The 25,604-nt window shown below is 43.1% G+C and overlaps 1 protein-coding gene across 4 annotated transcripts in view; it reads right to left on the reverse strand.

Moving 5' to 3' along the window:
- Positions 1–25,604, reverse strand: part of LOC117514716 (RNA-binding motif, single-stranded-interacting protein 3-like) — a 459,452-nt gene that overhangs the window by 18,267 nt on the left and 415,581 nt on the right. For all 4 annotated transcript variants that reach the window (XM_034175281.1, XM_034175279.1, XM_034175282.1 and 1 more), the window contains exons 11-12: positions 2,981–3,097; positions 2,612–2,698 (exon numbers count right to left, since the gene is read on the reverse strand). In XM_034175281.1, coding sequence (XP_034031172.1) covers positions 2,612–2,698; positions 2,981–3,097 — 204 coding nt within the window. The remainder of the gene's footprint in view (positions 1–2,611; positions 2,699–2,980; positions 3,098–25,604) is intronic.

The following is a 25,604-nucleotide window of genomic DNA, read 5'->3' on the forward strand; positions in this document are numbered from 1 at the left end:
TTCTGCGATTTGAAGTGAAACGTCCTCGCGTCAAGCAACCCAGTCCAGTCGAAGATTTAAGCTTCTCTACCAGGGTTGGGAGGGTTACTTTAAAAATGTACATACAGTTACACCTCTGTTGAAAGCCTTAAGGACAAGTTGGAACATGTCCTGCCTGTTAAACAATTTCTCATATACTCACTCCACTGAAAGCCATCAAAAGCCGCCTGGATTTTACAAATGGTTATCAACACGGAGGTGTTTTTCCTGTGCCGCCGCACCATGTCGGCTGCATCCCGACGCGCGGACCCGTCCGCACGTCTTTCATTAAAAAAATCTCCTTTAACAGTGGAATATCCGGATAAAATGCTGAAACCGACTTCTTCTGAAACTTCTCTGTTCTCTCACGACGTCCTGGATCAATAGAGCCTGAAATGTGGAGGTTTTCAGCTTGAACAGGCTGACGACGGCGGCTGAGAGCGCTGAGCGACGTCTCGCACCGTGGGAAGTCCTTAAAGCGACAGTATTACCTCAAAATCTCTCATCAGCCGTTAAAATTTTCACTGAAAACCAGCTTAATTTTTCGAACCGTGTCCACTTCAATGTGTCTCACAGGTTTAGAAAAAATTTTGATCAAACAAAGCGCCAGTCTCTCAGCAACTTCTCAGACAAAGGAATTCCGACGAGGGGCTGGACGACTCCTCCCACAAGGAGTGCTCACAGGCGAATGACGTCACCGACAGGCGTGGAAAAACTCACGCATGCGCACGAGGGTTCAAGCATGTCTGACGTAAAAACATATGAATGAAATCCATATAGTTTTTGAAAAAAATAAAAAGGACCCTTACTTTATTGACAGCCCTCGTACTTGTTGTTAGTGACTAAAATTGTTCGACAAGACTGGGACTTTTTTAATTTGCACCTTAAAATAATGAGATTATAATGACCCGCGCTGTGCCGCTCATAGTCACAGCCACACATAGAGATGTGCACCCACACCACTGACTTCATGAATGAAACTCGGTCAATAAAGGATAATTGTGTAAAAATATAATATATACATATATAAATGTATTGTAATGGTTTTAGGAGCTGCGTTGAACAGCAGCTGCAGCAGGACGCCTCAGCTCAGCAGCTTGAACAGCGCAGATCCGTGTAACTTTCAACACTAATATTTGGGAATGTGTGTGTGTCAGAGTAAGTTTAATACTTTCCTGACATAATTTAATGTAATTTAATTTTACTGGTTCAATATCCAGGTCAACATGACATTTTTTAACACGTATTTTGCGAGCATTTTTCTGAGTGTGTCCAGTCGCGAATCTCCATTGAAAATGCATTAACATCTGGGTACTTCATCAATATTTTGCCTGGTTAGGAGACGTCATGTCGCTGTTCATGAAGGGATGTTTTCATTTCAAAGAAAAAAAACATATACAGATAATATCATAAAATGCATTAAAATTGTAATTATGCGAACTAATCCCCATTTTTACTAAATATACCTGTAATCTGAATACGTCTTTTTTTCTGTAACTGTAGAGGAATACAGTTACCTTTTTTGTATCCTAATTACGTAACGCCGTTACATGTATTCCATTACTCTCCAAGCCTGCTGGTCACAGCGTCACTCCATGATGTAGCTGAAACGTAGTTGGTAGACCACAATTACATCATGACACCGCCATGATGTAGCTTGGGTAGTGTGGTGGCCAAGTGGTCAGTGTACTTACTTACAAAACAGAAGGTGTCTGGTTCAAAACCACCTGTGCCCATTCTCTGTGTAATGTGGAGTTGTATCAGGAAGGGGAACTTATACCAAATCAACATGCAGATATATAGTGGAGCTGCTGCGCTAAAGAAAGAACCCCAAAGAAAGAAGCCAGAATAATTTTTTTCTTACCCCAGTTGTGTCAACACAACACTCCACGACATAACTGCGACACAGCTGGGACTCTACACAACATCAGGACAACGCCACCATGCAATGTCAAGGTGACCAAAGGGTGACTTTTTGACAGCGTCATACCAAGAAAAAAATGTTTGTTGTGAATTAATTAAATTGTGCTGCACAGTGGACGGTCTGATCTAACATGACAAAACCTAATTATTATTAGGATGAACTTATTTGTGTGTTGTGTGTGTGGCACATGCACAAATGCACGGCTTTTTAAGAGCGCAAAGTAGCAGCAGATAACACATATACCAGTTTTTGTCTTTGACTGTGTGATTAATCTGCAACAACTACAACAGAAGAACAAAGTGTGGGTTTCAGCACGGATTTGAAGACAGCTGGACATTATGAAGGACTGGTGAAATTAGACAACAATCCAAACTATGAATGTCATAAAATGGGCCCCGACACCTTTGCACACACAACAGACTGGATTTTGCACGAGCGTACCAATACCAGATACTGACTGTAAAGCATTCCCTTCTTCTGTGGTTTTATTACTCAGTTAATCACTAATAACATCAGTGATTAGCCAGCATTGACTTGACTTTGATGACATAAATATCAACTTAAAAAAAGAAATGGAAATTGTGAAGCCCCTATTTCAAACCCCAACTTTTGCAGGATGCTGCACAAAACTTGAATAAAGTAGTTGAAGAAGAATTTTGTTGTTCTTACTTCCACTGTGATGGCGGATGCAGGCACTGCAGTGTACTGGGGAATGTAGGTTCCTTGCATAGGAGCAGCTGCTGCAGCAGGCATGTACTGCAGAGAGAGGGAGGACACACACACATACACAGACATCAGATCTTTAGGCACCCGTAAAAGCTCATCCTGTGAACTTGGATTAGACATAAAATGAACAACACGCTCGACTTGTCACCAACACTGTTGGTATTAAAAGTTAGCACCAGTTTCCTCGTATTTACTAGATTTTGGTCTCACTATGGGAGCAAATTGTCTTTCTTTGTACATTTTATGGGATAAACACAAACAGATGTGCATTCACTGAAACAAGTGTTGGAGGAGCTATAACCTGAGACTCACAGTGCCTGTAGATCCCAGGGCCAGGTGGTTCATCTGCTGGGTGAGAGGAGCCATGACGCTGGAGGGGTGAAGAGACAAACTGGGTTCTAGAGCTGCGGCCGGGGTGATCACAGCCCCCTGGAGATGAAAAGATTTGAGGAAAGACTGGTCAGTGAATCACATCACAAAGTAAGGACAGTAAACAAATCATCTAAAAAAGAACTGAAGGAGATAAAGGAAAAATGGTGGTCTTGTGACAAGAGGATCCTTAGTTCAAACCCTCGTCAGACCAGAAAATCACTCAGAGCCCTTGGGCAAGGTCCTCAATACCCAAGTCGCTCCCGGTGTGTATTGCACGCCTTGCATGGCAGCACCCTGACACCAATGTGTGTATGGGTGAATGTGAGGCATCACTATAAAGCACTTTGACTACGTAAGCCCTATATGAATGCAGCGCATTTACCATTATCATGTTTCCTAGAATCCAAGGCCTGCAACAAGATTTGACCATGAAAGCACTATATAAATGCAGTCACTTTATCATAATCATCTTGTTTTCCTAGAATTCAAGACCTGCAACAAGATTTTTCATTGCAACCCCTGGACATAATATCTAATAAATATTTTCACAGGAAATCTGGGTGCACTGCATTGTGCAGTGTTTTGTGATTAATCTGTTTGTTTGTGGACTTTAAACTCAAAATCTCCATCCATCCATCCATTTTCTTCCGCTTTATCCGGAGTCAGGTCGCGGGGGCAGCAGCTCAAGCAAAGCCACCCAGACCTCCTGATCCACACACACCTCCCACAGCTACTCCGGGGGAACCCCAAGGCGTTCCCAAGCCAGCCAAGAGATATAGTCCCTCCAATGTGTCCTGGATCTTCCCCGGGGCCCCCTCCCAATGGGACATGCCCGGAACACCTCTACAGCGAGGCGTCCAGGGGGCATCCGGAAAAGATGCCCGAGCACCTCAACTGACTCCTTTGGACGTGGAGGAGCAGCGGCTCGACTCCGAGCTCCTCCCGAGTGACCGAGCTCCTCACCCTATCTCTAAGGGAGCGCCCAGCCACCCTGCGAAGGAAACTCATCTCGGCCGCTTGTACTCGCGTTCTCATTCTTTCAGTCATGAGCCAAATCTCATGACCGTAGGTGAGGATTGGAACGTAGATCGATCAGTAAATCGACAGCTTTGCCCCCCTACTCAGCTGTCTTCATCACGACGGTCCGATACAGCGACCGCATCACTGCAGATGCTGCACCAATCCGTCTATCAATCTCACGCTCCATCCATCCCTCACTCGCGAACAAGACCCCGAGATACTTAAACTCCTCCACTTGAGGCAAGGACACTCCACTGACCTGAAGAGGGCAAAGCACCTTTTTCCAGTCGAGAACCATGGCCTCGGATTTGGAGGTGCTGATCTTCATCCCGGACGCTTCACACTCGGTTGAAAACTGCCCCAGTGCACGCTGAAGGTCCTGATTTGACGAAGCCAACAGAACCACATCATCTGCAAACAGCAGAGACGAGATTCTGTGGTTCTCAAACCAGACCCCCTCTACACCCTGGCTGTGCCTAGAAATTCTGTCCATAAAAATAATGAACAGAACCGGTGACAAAGGGCAGCCCTGGCAGAGGCCAAGGTGCACTGGAAACAGGTTTGACTTACTATCTTGGCTATGTACCACAGGCTTTTAAGGTGGCAGTAATTAAACCATTACTTAAAAAGCCATCACTTGACCCAGCTATCTTAGCTAATTATAGGCCAATCTCCAACCTTCCTTTTCTCTCAAAAATTCTTGAAAGGGTAGTTGTAAAACAGCTAACTGATCATCTGCAGAGGAATGGTCTATTTGAAGAGTTTCAGTCAGGTTTTAGAATTCATCATAGTACAGAAACAGCATTAGTGAAGGTTACAAATGATCTTCTTATGGCCTCGGACAGTGGACTCATCTCTGTGCTTGTTCTGTTAGACCTCAGTGCTGCTTTTGATACTGTTGACCATAACATTTTATTACAGAGATTAGAGCATGCCATAGGTATTAAAGGCACTGCGCTGTGGTGGTTTGAATCATATTTACCTAATAGATTACAATTTGTTCATGTAAATGGGGAATCTTCTTCACAGACTAAGGTTAATTATGGAGTTCCACAAGGTTCTGTGCTAGGACCAATTTTATTCACTTTATACATGTTTCCCTTAGGCAGTATTATTAGACGGCATTGCTTAAATTTTCATTGTTACGCAGATGATACCCAGCTTTATCTATCCATGAAGCCAGAGGACACACACCAATTAGCTAAACTGCAGGATTGTCTTACAGACATAAAGACATGGATGACCTCTAATTTCCTGCTTTTAAACTCAGATAAAACTGAAGTTATTGTACTTGGCCCCACAAATCTTAGAAACATGGTGTCTAACCGGATCCTTACTCTGGATGGCATTGCCCTGGCCTCTAGTAATACTGTGAGAAATCTTGGAGTCATTTTTGATCAGGATATGTCATTCAAAGCGCATATTAAACAAATATGTAGGACTGCTTTTTTGCATTTACGCAATATCTCTAAAATTAGAAAGGTCTTGTCTCAGAGTGATGCTGAAAAACTAATTCATGCATTTATTTCCTCTAGGCTGGACTATTGTAATTCATTATTATCAGGTTGTCCTAAAAGTTCCCTAAAAAGCCTTCAGTTAATTCAAAATGCGGCAGCTAGAGTACTAACGGGGACTAGAAGGAGAGAGCATATCTCACCCATATTGGCCTCTCTTCATTGGCTTCCTGTTAATTCTAGAATAGAATTTAAAATTCTTCTTCTTACTTATAAGGTTTTGAATATTCAGGTCCCATCTTATCTTAGGGACCTCGTAGTACCATATCACCCCAATAGAGCGCTTCGCTCTCAGACTGCAGGCTTACTTGTAGTTCCTAGGGTTTGTAAGAGTAGAATGGCTGGCAGAGCCTTCAGCTTTCAGGCTCCTCTCCTGTGGAACCAGCTCCCAATTCAGATCAGGGAGACAGACACCCTCTCTACTTTTAAGATTAGGCTTAAAACTTTCCTTTTTGCTAAAGCTTATAGTTAGGGCTGGATCAGGTGACCCTGAACCATCCCTTAGTTATGCTGCTATAGACGTAGACTGCTGGGGGGTTCCTATGATGCACTGTTTCTTTCTCTTTTTGCTCTGTATGCACCACTCTGCATTTAATCATTAGTGATCGATCTCTGCTCCCCTCCACAGCATGTCTTTTTCCTGGTTCTCTCCCTCAGCCCCAACCAGTCCCAGCAGAAGACTGCCCCTCCCTGAGCCTGGTTCTGCTGGAGGTTTCTTCCTGTTAAAAGGGAGTTTTTCCTTCCCACTGTAGCCAAGTGCTTGCTCACAGGGGGTCGTTTTGACCGTTGGGGTTTTACATAATTATTGTATGGCCTTGCCTTACAATATAAAGCGCCTTGGGGCAACTGTTTGTTGTGATTTGGCGCTATATAAAAAAAAATTGATTGATTGATTGACTATCAGCAATGCGAACCAAGCTCCTGCTGTGGTCATACAGGGACCGGATAGCCCTTAGCAAAGGACCCTGGACCCCGTACTCCCGAAGCACCCCCCACACGGTGCCCCAAGGGACACGGTCGAACGCCTTCTCCAGATCCACAAAACACATGTGGACTGGTTGGGCGAGCCTTGCCACCGAGGAGCTTTCTAACCACCTCAGTGACTTCGGCCTGGGTAATGGATGAGTCTGCCTCTGAGTCCCCAGTCTCTGCTTCCTCTTTGGAAGACATGACGATGGGATCCCATCGTCAAACTCAAAAACTGAGTTATAGATTTAAGAAAGAAAGACACAAGTGGCCCTCAGGCCCATTGGTGTCAGTACTTATCTCTGGATTCCGTAATGTCAAGAGGATGAGAGTCGACAACTCCCCCTGGATGGGACACACTACTTCTCTAACCAATGTAGGTACCCAATTGCAGCTGGGTGGACTGAGATGATGTCAATTAAGTGTCTTGTCCAAAGACACAGACGTGTAACATAAGCAGAATTGCAGTGGTGGACACAGTCCCGCTAATCCGCTAACTGCTAATTAGTGCAGCTAACTTTTTTGTTAGTGGATTAGCTTTTTAGCTAACTTCAAAAACCATCAGTGGACGAATTAGCTTCCACTAAATTTAGTTCTGCTAACTTAGTCTGCTAACATTTGTTTGCTGGCATAGTTAGTCACAAACATTTGGAAATCCTAAAATCATACATGTTGGTTCTTGTCTGCTACGTGTTTTGCAGCAGTCAGGCAGCTGTGAGGAGCTGAGCTCAACTCTAACCCAGCAGAAGGGGCTTGGCTGTCAGGCTGCTACAAAAAAAGAACAAAAAAAAAAGGTCATTTACATTCAACATACAGTGCTCCAGATGTGAGGCAGAAGTCATGAAAAGCAAAGCAGGTTTGACTTATGGTTTTGATTTATAAACCAAATTAATCTGGATAGTTTATCTACATTAATGTGAACTCCGTCATTTTTACAAAGTGAAAATATAACTTTTAACTTTTAACTCATTGAGTGCCAACCATTTTCAAAGTTCAGAACATCCCAGTGCCAGGATTTTTTCAGCATTTGAGTGTTTTTTCAAGACCCATAGAAAATTGAGTTCTATGTCCATGTCAACAACAAACATACCAAAAGAAATTTCAGACTTTCCTTTATCATCAGAAAAAAACAAAAAACATTTGTTTGTACCTCTTTCCATTCTTTAGTAACTGTCTGCAGAACATGGGTGGGTATCACTAAAAATGCTGATTTCTGACAAAAAAAACTGAGAAAATTGGCTTTTTGTGACAAGCAACATTTCAAGCAGAAAATGTCTTTGATTATAATTGTTTTTGCTTCAGTGACATATCAAACATTATGAAAAGTGATCCTATTGTATAATGCACCAAAAAAAAAAAAAAAAACGTCAGGGGAGGGACTCCGTCTGTCTCTTCTCTCGGTGGCGCGTCTTTTCCCTCTGGCTCGCGTGTATCCGACCTTTTTATTTTTTTCAAAAACCTGATGGATTTGAATCACGTGTGCTTGCACGAGCCAACCTTGAACCTTCGTGCGCATGCGTGAATTTTTTCACGCCTGTCGATTGCGTCATTTGCTTGTAAGCAGCCTTTGTGTGAGGTGTGTTGTGCGCTCGGCATTTTTTCATTCCAAGGAAAAAGACGGAACAACTGGAGCAGCGCGACTGCATAAAATTTTGCCAGAAACTGGGCAACAGCCAGGTGGAAACTATTCGGATTAGGAGTGGTACAACCGGTTTGAGGACGTCCGCACAACGGTGGAGAGCGAGCTGCGCTCCAGTCGGCCATCAACATGCTGAAATGACCTGATTATTTCCAAAGTGAACGCTGTGGTGATGTGGGACCGTCGTGTGACTATCCGAGAAATTGCGGAAAAGGTGGACATCAGCACTGCTCCAGTTGTTCTGCCATTTTCTTTGGAATGAAAAAACGCCGCGCGCACGACACCCACACACCCACAGAATGGGTTCCCTTGTGATTACAACTCTAATTTTTTTACACAAGCTAGATCAGCTGATTACCCTGCCCCCCCCCCCCCCCATAAAAAAACGTAATTGGCTTGATGACGCGTCTTTGGCGCTGAGCGTTACTATCGGAAAAGACGCGTTTAAGAGCCAATAGCATCGAGAGAGTTAATATAATGTGCTAATTCTGAAGGTTTGAACAGTAACACACACAGATGCCAAAAGGCATTATGGGAAAATGAGCCTCTGCTCACCACTGACTGGTTGGTTTATTATAGGTAAAAACCAACAAACACGTTACAGTAATTGTGTAATGGTTTGGGTTGGCTGTGCCCACCACTGCTGAATTCAAACCCAGCTCTACATATTGGCAGTCCAGCTCTTTATCCACTTAGCTGCCTGCTCTACTGTTATAGATGATACAGTTAAAGATTAAGACATAATTTTATTTGAGACATGGTTCTTGGGTCAAAGGAGATGACTGGATGTCTTTGGTACTAGGTCTATACTTGGATACTGCTGGAATGACTTTGTGTCAAATGAACAATGACTTAGGGAGACTCACGAGTTACACTGTGTACATTGTGAGGAAATGTCAGCCAAGATGCTCAGTTGAAGCTAGTGCACAGATATCTCATGGCTAGGGACCCCAACAACTAGAAAAGGCCAGTAGGACATCCACATTTCACCTGGCTGTAACAAGTAGATGGCTACTTTCAGAAGGTGAGGACAGACAGGCTTGTTTCTTACCGGGACTCAGGGTTGTTCTGTAGAGTGGTGGATGAAGCCATGCAAAGCAGCAGCATGTGCAACCAGACCTGACCTTGCATCAAAACCTGTTTCTCAGTTTTTTGTTTTTTTTTGTTTGTTTTTTTTTTGCATTATGACATGGTGAAGATCTTATGGGAGTAAAAACTACCATGATTAGCACAGATAATGGATGGCCATCATTACCCAAAGTAGTGGTACAAGGTCTGAGTGTACCTCTTACTTATAAATCAAAGAGTTTAAAACATGCACCTTACATGTTTGACACACCATCATATAATCCCATTTTGATCACCTGTATGTAACGAAAGTGTCAAACTTGTATTGACATTCCCCAGTTGGGTATTTGAACCCCAAATATCTACTAGGGACTCAAAGTAGAGCCGTTGCTTTTTCACTTGGAAAGTAGCCACCTGAGTTGGTTCAGGCATCTTGTAAGGATGCCCACCCAAGAGAGAGAGAGGTCTTCCAGGCACACCCAACTAGAAGGAGACGACGGGGAAGACCAAGGACATGTTGGAGGGATTACATTTTCCAACTAGTTTGGGTATGCCTTGGGATTCCAGATAAGTGGCAGAAGATGAATAAATGAATGTCTTTGTCCTGAAAGTTATCCTTTTCTTGAAGTATACTGTACGTTTAAGCTTTAGTCAGACTCAAACAGTTTTGTGTATGTTTAAAGGCGGCCTGTGTTCTGAGATCAGTGGTGACACGCAAGCTGTTTAATGACACCTCCAATCAGCCAGGCAGGCACCAGCAGTGACGTGTCAGCGTTGCTCTTGAGATACATCTGTAGTTATAAGATGTTGGAGGAATATACAGGCAGGGTCGGATTATATTTAAGTAGCGTACACACCATCCCATCCATGCACCAGTCATCTTAACTGGTCCGGATTTCACAGCTCAATATGACAAAACGCACAAGCTCAGAAGTGAAAGTTGTATGAGGTATGAAGCATTCCTCTCAAAAGCACGTAGTGTCTGTTTGAGCAGCTCCCCAGCTTAGGATCTGCGAGTGCAGATCCTTATGTTTTCTGGCTGAACACATCGCCGAGGCGGCGGCTGTCAGGGCTGTTTACAGCGGTGAGAGCTCTTCCTCCTGACTGCTGTCTACGTGGGTCTTCATTTGTTTGAGGAACACAGAAACCTGCCTATCAGAACTGATTAGTCAGCTGATCTCAGCATAGCAGGTGTATGAGCATCACGTCGCAGATGTTTCTAAAGATCTACCAGAAAGAACTTTGGATCAGTCAGGTGCATTTAGTTGTCGGAGTCCAGCTAACAGCCGAGCCTTTCATCCATCTCGCCTCCGTAACGTGATCTTGTTTCCTCTTTCTTTCACTTCATCCGGTGCACAGCATGTCTTCACGCAACCAGAGCCGGGGAATGAAAAACGAAAGTCACAATGACTAATTGTCAGCTCTGATTTATGGCTGTATTAGTGTTAAATTTGCTATCGCTGCATGAGTACACAGCACAGAAGTGCACAGTTGGTGTGTGATGACTGTGTAATTGTATGTAGTGGAGCGCATGTATAATTTTTTTCATGTGTCAGACACTTTCCCTGTGGTAAGCAATAAGTACTGCAGCATAGACAGATCTTTAGTCTTGCCACGAAGCGTAAAGAGGGTATTGTAACAGATGTGCCCGTCTGTCTGCAGTGACGTCTTCAACACGCAAAAAGCAATTTCAATTAAACTCGGTGGATCAGGGAATAACCAGTAGTACCTCAGTAGGATAAGAAGTTGGGCTACTAATATGTAGACCCTGGTTTGATTCCCAGTCATGCACAAAACACTTCATCTGCATTCTCCCAGTTCACTAAGCTGTAAATGGGTATCAGCCTTGGCTACAGAAGTAACCTGCCTCAAATTGGAGTCGTAGACTGTCATCCACATCACACTACAGTATCCCTGGATAAGCACAAGCACCAATGGGTACTGTAGAAATTTTACATCTTCTCTTTTTGGTGGATAAACTCATAGACTGTTGTCTCACAACAATGGTCATGTCGAAGTCACAGGTCAAAACAAGTTCAAGGTAACATCAATCAATCAATCAATTTTTTTATATAGAGCCAAATCACAACAAACAGTTGCCCCAAGGCGCTTTATATTGTAAGGCAAGGCCATACAATAATAATGTAAAACCCCAACGGTCAAAACGACCCCCTGTGAGCAAGCACTTGGCTACAGTGGGAAGGAAAAACTCCCTTTTAACAGGAAGAAACCTCCAGCAGAACCAGGCTCAGGGAGGGGCAGTCTTCTGCTGGGACTGGTTGGGGCTGAGGGAGAGAACCAGGAAAAAGACATGCTGTGGAGGGGAGCAGAGGTCATCATAGTAGAGAAGCTTGAATCTTTGACTGGACTGGGTTGCTTGACACGAGGACGTTTTGCTTCTAATCGCAGAAGCTTCCTCAGCTAAAAATCTTGCTCTGGTAGTCTGACTTCTGTCTTGAGCCTTGTAGAGAAGAACAAACAGAAGCCACAAAAGCTGGAGTTTTAAATCTAACCAGACCCCTCCTACCGAGAGGCAGACTGCTATTGGCTAGTGACTAAAAATCAGAGGTCATCATCTAATACGGTTGGTGGACTATGAAAAAGAAAGAACCCACTTCACGGGTCGATGATCTTTAACACTTGATTATTTGGACTAATTTGGTCACTATGACCACTGGACTTTGTAAGTGCCTAGCTGCTTGGTTCCATCAAATGTTTGACAATTCTTTGTTGTGGTTTCTTTATTTATTTATTGTCTGGTCTGCTTAAGGTTTCCTTCTTACATCTTACTTACATCTTCCCCAGGTAGACCCTAGGGCCTGTCAGTTGACTTCATCATCTCTTACATTCTTCACGGTCTTGGAAGACCCCGTCCTCCTCTAGTCTGTCCAGTCTGCCCAGTGTGTATTTTTGTCAGTGTCTCTTATATGCTGTCTCTACATCTTCTCAAGAGGCCCTTTCCTTTTAGTTTGTACATGAAGGCCATTTTGGGGATTCTGTTGTCCTCCATTCTTTCTATGTGTTCCAACCACTGAAGGTATGACCTTGAGGTTTTTTCTACAATCAAAAAATGCCTGAGGGAGTTTTTTCTTACCACTGTGGTCTATGTGCTTACTCAGGGGTTGGGTAAATTTAGACCTCACCCTTGTGAAGTGTATTGGGGTGACCAGACACTTAGCAGGTAGATCAATGCGAAAGGAGTTTGGCTCCTAATATGTAGACTTGAGTTTGATTCCCGGTCATGCGGCCTGTCTATGGAAAAAACATTGAATCTGCATTGTTCCAGTCAAACCAGCTGGAAATAGATGATGGACTTGGCTGGGTACATAACCTACAATCTACTCACATCTGATCCACAGGGATCCACAGTAAAATGACACTGGTTTTAAACTACAGTGTCCAAGGGTAAGCATGGGCGCCAACGGCCTCAGGGCCTCTATAGAACTTACTTCCTCTTCTCAGGAACTAGATGAGATACTCAAACACAGTTTCCTGCATAGATGTCTGCTCTACTGGGGCTAACACATGTATCAGACTTCTGATGCCAATGATGTGACGTGATGGGAAAAAGCAAAGAAAGAAAAAATTAGCTGTCCGCGCAGGCACTGCATTCATCTGGATGCCTTGTTTTCTTGTTCACTGATGACGTGTGTGTGTGTGTGTGTGTGTGTGTGTGTGTGTGTGTGTGTGTGTGTGTGTGTGTGTGTGTGTGTGTGTGTGTGTGTGTGTGTGTGTGTGTGTGTGTGTGTGTGCGTGTGCATGCGTGTGTGGTGGGACTGGGACCCAAAATCTGATGCGCCTTTAAAGCTGCTCTTTGCTTTACACTCTCTTCCCCTCCCTCCTTTCTTTTCCTGTCATTTTTTCCAGTAGAAGAGAAGTGAAGGCTTCCAGCAGAATGCTGCAGGCTCTGCGCAGCTTTGAATACATAACGGTAATGACACATGTTTTTTTGTTTGTTTGTTTTTGTTTTTTGGAGAAAAGCACTAACTGGGAGCGCTAACTGTGCAAACATGCAAAGCCAACTTTGTTTGTTCTATTTTAGGTGGCACACTCTGAAAAGACGTTTTATCAATTGTCTCATGAAATGATTTACCCTGCTGATAAATTGAAACCACACCCTGTCTCTTTTTGTCATTATCTTTTCATGTTTTTACTCACACGCACATGAGAGCTTTGCAAGACAAACACTAGAGCACCGCGCTCGTACAGTGCAAACCTCTGTCAACACTAGTTTCCAATTCCACAAATTTTTACCTTGGAAAAAAACTAAATATAGATCAAAAGGGTTTTGCACCTCATTGTCACAAATGAGTGATTGAGGAACTTTTGATTGAGATAAAATGCAAAATGTGCATCAAATGGGCTTTTCAATATTAAATTCAAACGTCCACAAAATCTACAATCCAGATGAGATCCAGATCAGACTTTTGCAGATGATAGTGAGTGCCAGTCTGCACCTAACTTACAAATATTAGAGAGATTTGGGGCACGTTTGATTAAGATATAATGTAAAATATACATTGAATAGGGTTTTCAATATTAAATTTAAATGGCCACAAAATCCACAATCCAAATGAGATCCAGATCAAACTTTTGCAGATGATAGTGAGTGCCAGTCTGTACCTAACTTTCAAATATTAGAGAGATTTGGGGCACGTTTGATTAAGATATAATGTAAAATATACATTGGAAAGGGTTTTCAATGTTAAATTTAAATGGCCACAAAATCCACAATCCAGATGAGATCCAGATCAAACTTTTGCAGATGATAGTGAGTGCCAGTCTGTACCCAACTTTCAAATATTAGAGAGATTTGGGGCACATTTGATTAAGATATAATGTAAAATATACATTGGAAAGGGTTTTCAATGTTAAATTTAAATGGCCACAAAATCCACAATCCATATGAGATCCAGATCAAACTTTTGCAGATGATAGTGAGTGCCAGTCTACACCTAACTTTCAAATATTAGAGAGATTTGGGGCATGTTTGATTAAGATATAATGTAAAATATACACTGGAAAGGGTTTTCAATGTCAAATTTAAATGGCCACAAAATCCACAATCCAGATGGGATCCGGATCAAACTTTTGCAGATGATAATGAGTGCCAGTCTGTAGCTAACTTTCAAATATTACAGTGATTGGGACATGTTTGATTAAGATATAATGTAAAATATACTGTACATTTAATATGGTTTTCAATGTTAAATTTAAATGGCCACAAAATCTGTAATCTGGATCAGATCCAGATCAAACGTCAGTGGGTAAGGGATACCATTCTACATCATGCTGTCAAATATGAAAGAAATTCGATCTTTTTTGACAGAGTTATAAATTGTGAAATTTCATTTAATGTTGAAGGATATGGATTTTTCCAATTTTCCAAGATTTTTCCTGACTTTGCCCTTTGCTTTATGACCTTGCAAATTGAAACAATTCTTGCCTATGAGGATATGAAGCTTCAGTAAAACTTTCGTAGTGATATATGAAAAATTGTGGCCTCCAGGCTGTTCACAAACAGACAAACAAACAAAAAACGGGCAAAAACATAACCTCCTCCAACTTCATTGGTGGAGATAAATACTGTACATGCCGTACACAGACACACACAGGACCCCAACATTTAAAAAGAAGACTGAGTACTGTGCCCCGTTTGAGAGTTCAGATGCTTTCTAAAGTGTCTTTACTTTTTGTTTTGCACCCGCTACTTCCTCAAACAGGCCAACACAGCAATTTATTTCAGGAAGATCTGAAATCCCCATTCTTTGGATGCCTTACTACAGCTCCGCCCAGTAAGCTGTCTTCATTGTGTGCTTTGGTATGCATGGTTACGGTAATGTATTCATTTCCTGTATGGGGATTTGTGAGTAATTATGCACAAAGACATCCTCTCACTAATTAAGATGTAAAGACAGGGAATTCATGTGATCCGGGCATTCCACCCATGCTTGAAAGCACAGTTATGCACGCTACTGTGTGTGTAGGCATGCTGAGGTGAGTACTGAAATTAAAAGATCATATAAACAATTTCTTTATTACCAGTAAACAAATAAGAACACTTAGCATTATAATTATTATTCTGCTTCAACCTGTAAATAAGAGTCAGTAATTTCTAACCAGTGTGCGTCTGTGACTCCATAGGTAGCGATACATAATGCTAGAAATACTAGTATGACAAAAATCTATGTAAATATTTTAACTGTGATGGCACACGTAGGTGTTATGTGTGCCATCTTTTCAGCAGTTTTAAATGAGAATGGTGAATGTAGCCACCTCCAGAACAAAACCTGCTGTACCCAGCAACTTTGTTCAGAAGGAACTGCTTTTCTTGAGTGTTTTTAAGGTGAACATCCCTGATCTTTTCAGAAAGACACCGTGATGCAGCACCTTTTTAGGCAACCTCATTTTTTTGCTGATTTGTCACTCAGAATTCATCATAATAGAGAGGGGGAAAAAAAAAAACCTCATCTGAGACAGCAGATTGGACAGATGCTTGGCTCTTGCTGAGGGTGAGTATTTTATTAATCGCCGTACATTATAAGCTAGTGGTTGGTTTTTAATTGTTGTCATTGGAATATATTCCACAAGGGGCCACAGTTTCCACAGAAACTGCTGAAACCATTGGGACGAAGCATTTGTGGGAGATCACTCAGCGCTTTTCGAGCAGAAACAAAAAACAAATCAAATGGTATATAACAGTATATTATGATTAAAACTCATCTCTTTTAGCTTCTCCAGCAAGTATTAATACATGCATTGTTGACTAGATATACGAGGTCTATTCGAAAAGTATCCGACCTTATTATTTTTTTCAAAAACCATATGGATTTGAATCACGTGTGATTACATCAGACATGCTTGAACCCTCGTGGGCATGCGAGAGTTTTTTCACGCCTGTCGGTTACGTCATTCGCCTGTGGGCAGTCTTTGAGTGAGGAGTCGTCCACCCGCTCGTCGATTTTTTTCATTGTTTAGGAATGGCTCAGAGACTGTTGCTTTGTTTGATAAAAATTTTTTCAAAACTGTAAGGCACAACTGAGTGGACACCATTCAATAAATTCAACTGGTTTTCGGTAAAAATTTTAACGGCTGATGAGAGATTTTGGTCTGGTAGTGTCGCTTTAAGGACGGTCCACGGCACCTGATGGCGATCTGCGCTTCGAGGCGGCAGCGTCTCGCCGTTTCAAGTTGAAAACTTCCACATTTCAGGCTCTGTTGACGCAGTAAGTCGTCAGAGAACAGAGAACTTTCAGAAGAAGTCGGCATGAGGAGTTTATTCGGACATTCCATTGTTAACGGTCATTTTGTAATGAAAGAACGTGCGGGCAGAGTCGCATGTCGGGCTGGACCCGACCGCGGGGGGTCGCGGCAGGAAAAACACCTCCGTTGGAAATCTTAACGGGCAAGTTGGAACATGCCCAAGCTGTTAAACAATTTCTCAGTTACTCACTTGTTGAAAGCCATTAAAAGCCGCCTGAATTCTACAAATGGTTTTCAACACGGAGGTGTTTTTCCTGTCGCGGCGCACACAGATTTGCCGAGTCGTCACGGAAACGACTCGCCGAATTTGCGCGTACGTCTTTCATTAAAAAAATGTCCTTAAACAGTGGAATGTCCGCATAAATTCCTCATGCCGGCCTCTTCTGAATCTTCTCTGTTCTCTCACGATGTCCTGGGTGAATTAAGCCTTAAATTAGGATGTTTTCAGCTCGAAACAGGCCGACGACAGCGCCTGGAAGCGCTGCAGGACGTCCCGCTCCGTGGGAAGTCCTTACACCGACAGAAACACCCCATAATCTCTCATCAGCCGTTAAACTTTTCACAGAAAACCAGCTTAATTTCTCGAATAGTGTCCACTCGGATATTCCTCACAGGTCCAGAAAAAATTTTGATAAAGCAACGCGCGCCGTCTCGAGCAGCGTGTGAAACAAAGGAATTCAGCCGAGAGGGCGGGACCACATCTCACTCAAGGCCTGCCCACAGGGAAATGACGTCACCGACACGCGTGAAAAAACTCACGCATGCGCACGAGGGTTCAAGCATGATTGGTGTAATCGCATGTCATTCAAATCCATATAGTTAAAAAAAAAAATAAAAGGGTCGGTTTATTATCTAAGAGACCTCGTATATGTCGAACTCCAAATCAACTGGTACTCAGTTTAGTAGACTGGTGTTGCACTGTTTGATGTGTGTGCGATAAGTACTCCAGAAGTTGCTTGCATGGAAAGCGTTAAGTGAGCAGTTCTGAGACAAGCATGCTCCACAGACATGGTTAAATCTATGGGTAACAGCGTGGCAAATGTTTGTAACTTGCCCAAGGACAGTCGGACAAAGTCCCTTAAATGTGTCCCTGTTGTGAAAGTGTCGTGACACTGACCCACAACAGGGGGCGTTAATGAACGGACAATGGATAAGCCAAAAAGTAACAATTTAATGTTGTGAATCGCACAACAACGTACAGACAATAACAATATGGTGGACTGTCAATCATACACCAGGTGACGTGTGGGCAGGCTCGACGATAGAAGACGCCTGGAGAGAGAAGAGCTGGATCCCCACACAGCTTCCAACACCAACGGAGCTGAAGAACACCGGAGCTGCCAAGCCCTGCGCCCCAGGTGGCCGATGTCTTCAGCAGTCAGACCCGGTACTGCTGGCAGAGAACAGAGACAGTCCAGATGAGTGTGAGTTCGCACACTCAGTAATCCCACAGTCTGTATTAAGTAAAGGAGGGAAAACCTCCACCTCCAATCACACACACTCGTGCAGCTCCTGGTCAACCACTTATCTGAGTTGGGGTGTGAGGCGAAGCCGTCGCTGTCACACCAAACGCCAATCCCTCAGATAAGGACACACTCCAGGAAAACGGCTGCAACAGAAGTTCAGGTTATTACACACAAAGTGTCAGTCAGCAGAGAAATTACCTGAATGGTAGTTGATTTCTCGGCGAGGAGGTGGAGTTGCAGTCCGGTCTTTGTAGTGGTGGTGATGGGTGACAGCTTGTGTTGATTGATGACAGCTGTCACCTCCAGCAAAGCCGACGCCCTCTCGTGCTTGAAGCCCGCACTTCAAGCAGGGCGCCATCTTGTGGTGGTGGGTCAGCAGTACCTCCTCTTCAGCGGCCCACACAACAGTCCCAGATGAAAAGAGGTTATATATGAGAACTAGAGAACGCACTTGCACTGAGCCATGTCCCGGCAAGGAGGCGCGATCGCCATTTTAATTCCGGGCACGTTAGTGATTTGCGTGCATAGAAGTTCGAGAAACAGGTGGAATATGCCAGAAAGCTGCACATGTTGGCAAAGCCACAAATGGAGGAACAAGGGAGACCATATTTCCTTCCATAAGTAAGTGGTTTTGGTTATTCTTGTCACTTTGTCCGTGATATTTGGATGATAAACAGCTGTATGTCTCCTGCCGTACCTGTGTCGCCCGATGACACGGACCATTAACTCTTCCCTTATGTGTAGTTGATATTTTCCACTGCTAGACCAATGTATAGTTAATGTCTAGCCCAGGGGTGGCCAAGGCCGGATCCTCGAGAGCCACATTCCTGACACTCTTAGTTGTCTCCCTGCTCCAACACACCTGAATCCAATGAAAGACTCATTAGCAGACTTTTAATGAGTCTTTCATTGGATTCAGGTGTGTTGGAGCAGGGAGACAACTAAGAGTGTCAGGAATGTGGCTCTCGAGGACCGAACTTGGCCACCCCTGGTCTAGACCAATGTCTGAGTGTGTTTATTCACGAATCTCCATTGAAAATGCATTAACATCCGGGAACTTCATCAATATTTTGCCCGGTTAGGAGACGTCATGTCGCTGTCCATGAAGGGACGTTTTCATTTAGTGGGCAGCATTGGGAGTGCATTCTCTAGTTCATATACGAGGTCTGTTAGAAAAGTATCCAACCTTTTTATTTTTTTCAAAAACCTGATGGATTTAAATCATGTGTGCTTGCATGAGCCAACCTTGAACTTTCGTGCGCATGCGTGAGATTTTTCACGCCTGTCGATTGCGTCATTTGCTTGTAAGCAGCCTTTGTGTGAGGATGGGTGGAGTCTCTCTGTGTTTTTTCTTTGCAAGGAAATGGCGGAACGACTGGAGCAGCACGACTGCATCAAATTTTGCCAGAAACTGGGTGACAGCCAGGTGGAAACCATTCGGATTATTCAGACAGCTTTCGGTGACGATCCTCTGGGCATCACACAGATTAAGGAGCGGTACAATGGTTTAAAGACGGCCGCACAATGGTGGAGAGCGCGCCGCGCTCTGGGCAGCTATCAACATGCTGAAATGACCGGATCATTTCCAAAGTGAATGCTGTGGTGATGTGGGACCATCGTGTGACTATCCGAAAATTGTGGAAGAGGTGGACATCAGCACTTTTTCAGCACAGAAGATTTGGTCATGAAAAGAGTTGCAGCAAAATTAATTGGCACGAAGCTGATGGCGCAGCAAAAGTGCCTTCATGTTGAAGCCTCACAGGACATGCTGTGACATGCGCAGCTCGTCCACAATTTCTCGGATAGTCACACGACTGAAAAGCCACCGAAAGCCATCTGAATCTTCCGAATGGTGGACTAGTCACATGAGGGTCCCGCATCACCACAGCGTTCACTTTGGAAATGATCCGGTCATTTCAGCATGTTGATGGCCGCCCGGAGCGTGGCGCGCTCTCCACCGTTGTGTGGACGTCTTTAAACCGGTTGTACTGCTCCTTAATCTGTGTGATACCCAGAGGATCATCACTGAAAGCCGTCTGAATCTTCCGAATGGTTTCCACCTGGCTGTCGCCGAATTTCTGGCAAAATTTGATGCAGTCGCGCTGCTCCAGTCGTTCCGCCATTTTCCTTGCAAAGAAAAAACGACGAGAGACTCCACCCATCCTCACACAAAGCCTGCTCACAGGCAAATGACGCAATCGCCAGGCGTGAAAAAACTCACGCATGCGCACGAAGGTTCAAGGTTGGCTCATGCAAGCATACGTGATTCAAATCCATCAGGTTTTTGAAAAAAATAAAAAGGTCGGATACTTTTCTAACAGACCTCGTATAATCTCTTTGCCCAGATGTGACAACTGGAACAACATCTTTCTTGTCAGTAACATACTTCACACTTTACTCTCACAATCTTGAAATATGGCTTTGCCACCCAAGCTGATTCACTTTGTTGTGGAAGATTTTCGCACCACTGGGCATGTGCATTCAGTTTGTAACATTGGTCTATTACCTACTGAAGACTTTTTCTTCATCTACTGTAGGTCAGTTGGTGACACAGGATGTCCATAAACAAAATAGGTTCATTGGAGCTCACAGTACAAATCAATATGGGAGTTATTTTGAGGTGTGTAATTTTTACCCACTGCACCACTACACTGGATTTTAGGGTTCTCCCACCTGCCAAAACCCACTTTAACACCTGTTCATACGCCTGTGGCACATTTTGTGCCCAATGATAAATAAGCGAGAACTTGAATACTGTCATCCCCCCACAACTCAAAATTTGCTAAAAATATCAGGCTTGTACACAACCAGGCTTGTTAGTTGGTTATGTACCACAGGCCTTTAAGGTGGCAGTAATTAAACCATTACTTAAAAAGCCATCACTTGACCCAGCTATCTTAGCTAATTATAGGCCAATCTCCAACCTTCCTTTTCTCTCAAAGATTCTTGAGAGGGTAGTTGTAAAACAGCTAACTGATCACCTGCAGAGGAATGGTCTATTTGAAGAGTTTCAGTCAGGTTTTAGAATTCATCATAGTACAGAAACAGCATTAGTGAAGGTTACAAATGATCTTCTTATGGCTTCGGACAATGGACTTATCTCTGTGCTTGTTCTGTTGGACCTCAGTGCTGCTTTTGATACTGTTGACCATAAAATTTTATTACAGAGATTAGAGCATGTCATAGGTATTAAAGGCACTGCGCTGCGGTGGTTTGAATCATATTTGTCTAATAGATTACAGTTTGTTCATGTAAATGGGGAATCTTCTTCACAGACTAAAGTTAATTATGGAGTTCCACAAGGTTCTGTGCTAGGACCAATTTTATTCACTTTATACATGCTTCCCTTAGGCAGTATTATTAGACGGTATTGCTTAAATTTTCATTGTTACGCAGATGATACCCAGCTTTATCTATCCATGAAGCCAGAGGATACACACCAATTAGCTAAACTGCAGGATTGTCTTACAGACATAAAGACATGGATGACCTCTAATTTCCTGCTTTTAAACTCAGATAAAACTGAAGTTATTGTACTTGGCCCCACAAATCTTAGAAGCATGGTGTCTAACCAGATCGTTACTCTGGATGGCATTTCCCTGATCTCTAGTAATACTGTGAGAAATCTTGGAGTCATTTTTGATCAGGATATGTCATTCAAAGCGCATATTAAACAAATATGTAGGACTGCCTTTTTGCATTTACGCAATATCTCTAAAATCAGAAAGGTCTTGTCTCAGAGTGATGCTGAAAAACTAATTCATGCACTTATTTCCTCTAGGCTGGACTATTGTAATTCATTATTATCAGGTTGTCCTAAAAGTTCCCTAAAAAGCCTTCAGTTGGTTCAGAATGCTGCAGCTAGAGTACTGACGGGGACTAGCAGGAGAGAGCATATCTCACCCGTGTTGGCCTCTCTTCATTGGCTTCCTGTTAATTCTAGAATAGAATTTAAAATTCTTCTTCTTACTTATAAGGTTTTGAATAATCAGGTCCCATCTTATCTTAGGGACCTCGTAGTACCATATTACCCCATTAGAGCGCTTCACTCTCAGACTGCGGGCTTACTTGTAGTTCCTAGGGTTTGTAAGAGTAGAATGGGAGGCAGAGCCTTCAGCTTTCAGGCTCCTCTCCTGTGGAACCAGCTCCCAATTCAGATCAGGGAGACAGATACCCTCTCTACTTTTAAGATTAGGCTTAAAACTTTCCTTTTCGCTAAGGCTTATAGTTAGGGCTGGATCGGGTGACCCTGGACCATCCCTTGGTTATGCTGCTTTAGACGTAGACTGTGGGGGGGTTCCCATGATGCACTGTTTCTTTCTCTTTTTGCTCCGTATGCATCACTCTGCATTTAATCATTAGTGATCGATCTCTGCCCCCCTTCACGGCATGTCTTTTTCCTGGTTCTTTCCCTCAGCCCCAACCAGTCTCAGCAGAAGACTGCCCCTCCCTGAGCCTGGTTCTGCTGGAGGTTTCTTCCTGTTAAAAGGGAGTTTTTCCTTCCCACTGTGGCCAAGTGCTTGCTCATAGGGGGTCGTTTTGACCGTTGGGGTTTTTTTCATAATTATTGTATGGCCTTGCCTTACAATATGGAGCGCCTTGGGGCAACTGTTTGTTGTGATTTGGCGCTATATAAGAAAAAAGTTGATTGATTGATTGATTGAACCACGCAACCTCAAATGGCGCATTGAACCAAACCGTGACCTGAGTCTATCGTTACACCAGCATTAATCAAAGTTACCAGGAACTGTGGTGTTAAGCAGCCAGTCAAGCCTCTGTTATCACAGGAAATGAATTAAGCAGCAGTGTCTCCCTCCATAATACAGCTCTAATTTGCAAAGATTTTTGTATCCAGGAAATACAATGACCAGCCTTTGCCTTTGTTGTCGAACAGGGACTTTGACGACGCAGAGAGAAGACATGGGAACAAGCTCACGCAGCCCAGACATGCTTCTACAGCAGTTGTTTTCTTTTCTTTGTTCCCAATTTATTCTTTGTAATCCCTTCTTTCCTCTGCTTTCCCCGTGTGTGCCTTTCTCCTCTGTCCTCTCTCTTTCGAACAGCCCGTATTCGCTCTCTGCGTCTCCAACCATGCGCTAGAAAGTCATATCAAGCCGTCTGCCAAATAATGAGACAGGACATTTGTTTAAAAACACATTTACAGAATGGTGTAATCCTTTCTGCCAGACACCATTTTAATCAGACATGACATGAGTGCTTAAGGAATTGTCAGACAGTCGTAATCACCGGGAGAACGATTGCAAGGGCGAGCAACAGAATCTGTTACGTGTTTAAACATTGTGCAAGGTGTTGCAATCACTCCAGACATGCTTCATATTCTACACCGGTGCTGCATCTCTGTATTCATTCCCGTATAACTCACAATTTCACTTTAAAGCAATGGAATTATGCAAGTTTACTATATAAATTTTACTTTGATAATAATCTGAAGTTTTGTGATCGTCATTCCACAAGTAAAGCAAACTTGCATTTCAGTTTTTTTTTTTTTCTAGGAGGTGATGTCTAGTGGTTAAGGCGTTGGGCTTGAGACCAGAAGATCCTTGGTTCAAATCCCAGCCTGACTGGACAATCACTAAGGGCCTTTGGACAAGGTCTTTAATCCCCTATAGCTCTCGGTGTGTAGTCACTTCGGGGGGGAATGTGAGGCATTATTTGTAAAGCACTTTGAGCGTCAGATGCAGATGGAAAAGCACTATATAAATGCAGTCCATTTACCATATTACAACCTTGTGTTAATAACTGACTTATTGTCCATTCCAGACAGGACTATTTCCTCAGATGTTTTTGTTCAAATCCTGAATGCACCATGTCCGGCAGTTTTATTGACTGTGGGCTCCCGTGTCTGTAAATAAAAATATTCCAGCGCCTTTTATCTTCTGTAAAAGGACCTGAAAAAATTACCTCCAGTTATAATAATCCCATGCAAACAGAGATGTCAGGATTTTGGATAAAGGATTTTTCTGCCATTTATCTCAAGTACGGAGGAGCTTAAAGAGAAATTTGGAAGGCATTCACAGCACCAATAGCAAAGAATTTATATACATGGTGGAGTTTTATTTACTCAGAATTTCTATACTGATCTGTTCACACATCACAACTAGTGTTCATGTCAGCGCCTCACCTCCGTGCGCTCCCTCAATGTGCATTTTTGGACCACTTGCTCTGCTTTGGCGCAGAATGCACTGCGAACAGCACACCTCTGCATGCAGATTACAAAAATAAAGCCACACATTGAATGTAAAATCAGTGTAAGGGGGCTTATCTGGTTTGTGCTTGTATTAGAGATGTTTGGAGCTCTTCCTTTAGCACACAGAGTGATGGACCTCAATGCTCAAACAGCATCCCCCAAAAAACAAATCCTGAAGCCGACAGATAACTTAACAGAAGCTAGGTGATGGAAAGGGACTAATCCATTCTATTATGTAATTTTCTTTTAATTTTAGGGAATGGTGGTGGTGGTGGTGAGTCAGGCCTGTTTATTGAATAGCCACTCCCATCTCTGTTATTTATACAAATCTTTCTTATCCCATGCGACTCAGCCATAAATAGTACAGGTGTCCTGCAGTAAAATTACATCACTCTACCTCACCATATAAAATTAATCCCATCCAAATTGTGAATGATATCCAAGAGGTTATTTCCCAGAGTCAACTCCTACTGGAGGATCCCAAGGTGTTCTTATCTTTCCATCCAGGTGGAATCCTCATAAGACAACAGAACCTTACGAACAGGCTTCTTAGCGTCCCAGTTCCTCCCTGAGCTCCTTCCTGATGTTAGAATCCTTCACCTGTTCGGTGAGTCCAGTCAGACTGCAAAATAAACTTTTTGAAGTGTTCTTATCCATGCTGTCATCCTTTCCATCAGCACTCAAAGATTCATAATCACAGACTGGGTTAGATGAGAGATCCCGAAATCCCGAGAATTCCCGAAAATTTTTAAACAGAAAATTTGTCCATACAGAAGCAGGTAGATAGATATAAGCCCCACACATGAATATGAGCACACAGAGGTGGAAAACACTGGCTTCAGCGAATTAAAGCCATCCCACATATTTGTTCCATCCGTCCAATTAACCATCTGATCCTAATTAGTTCACGTCTTCAGGCAGGTAGACGAGCTAATCAGTGAAAGCGTGTCTTTTAGGTGCACAGGGACTTTTGGCTTTGCTACAGTGAGTACAAGGGTTCTCACAAACCAAGCTGGAGCTCTCCAAATAAATCTATAGATCATCTCTTCTCAAATTTAAGAAGACTGAGTTACCTGTTAAAATTAGCCCATTCAAAATCTTTTATCACAGTTTTGATCAACACAAGAAGCTAAGATGAAGTATTTCCATATATACAAAAGAATCTAATACGCATATTAGCAGGATCACACAATCCGTAGGGTACCCAGACACTTTTAGTGTTTTTACACTACGCATTTAGTTGTAGTATAAATTGAATGCTACCAGGAAGAACTACTATTTCTGCAGTGTGCAAAAGGACTACACTACCCTATCCCATGAGGCAGGTGCCACCTCATAAACAAAAGGGGAAAAACTTCTCGGGGAAAAAAGAGAGGTCTGCCATTACAAAACAGAACCTTTCATGGTTTATGTGGGTATG

This window comes from Thalassophryne amazonica, chromosome 7, assembly GCF_902500255.1.
Source record: "Thalassophryne amazonica chromosome 7, fThaAma1.1, whole genome shotgun sequence".
Lineage (NCBI taxonomy): Eukaryota > Metazoa > Chordata > Actinopteri > Batrachoidiformes > Batrachoididae > Thalassophryne > Thalassophryne amazonica.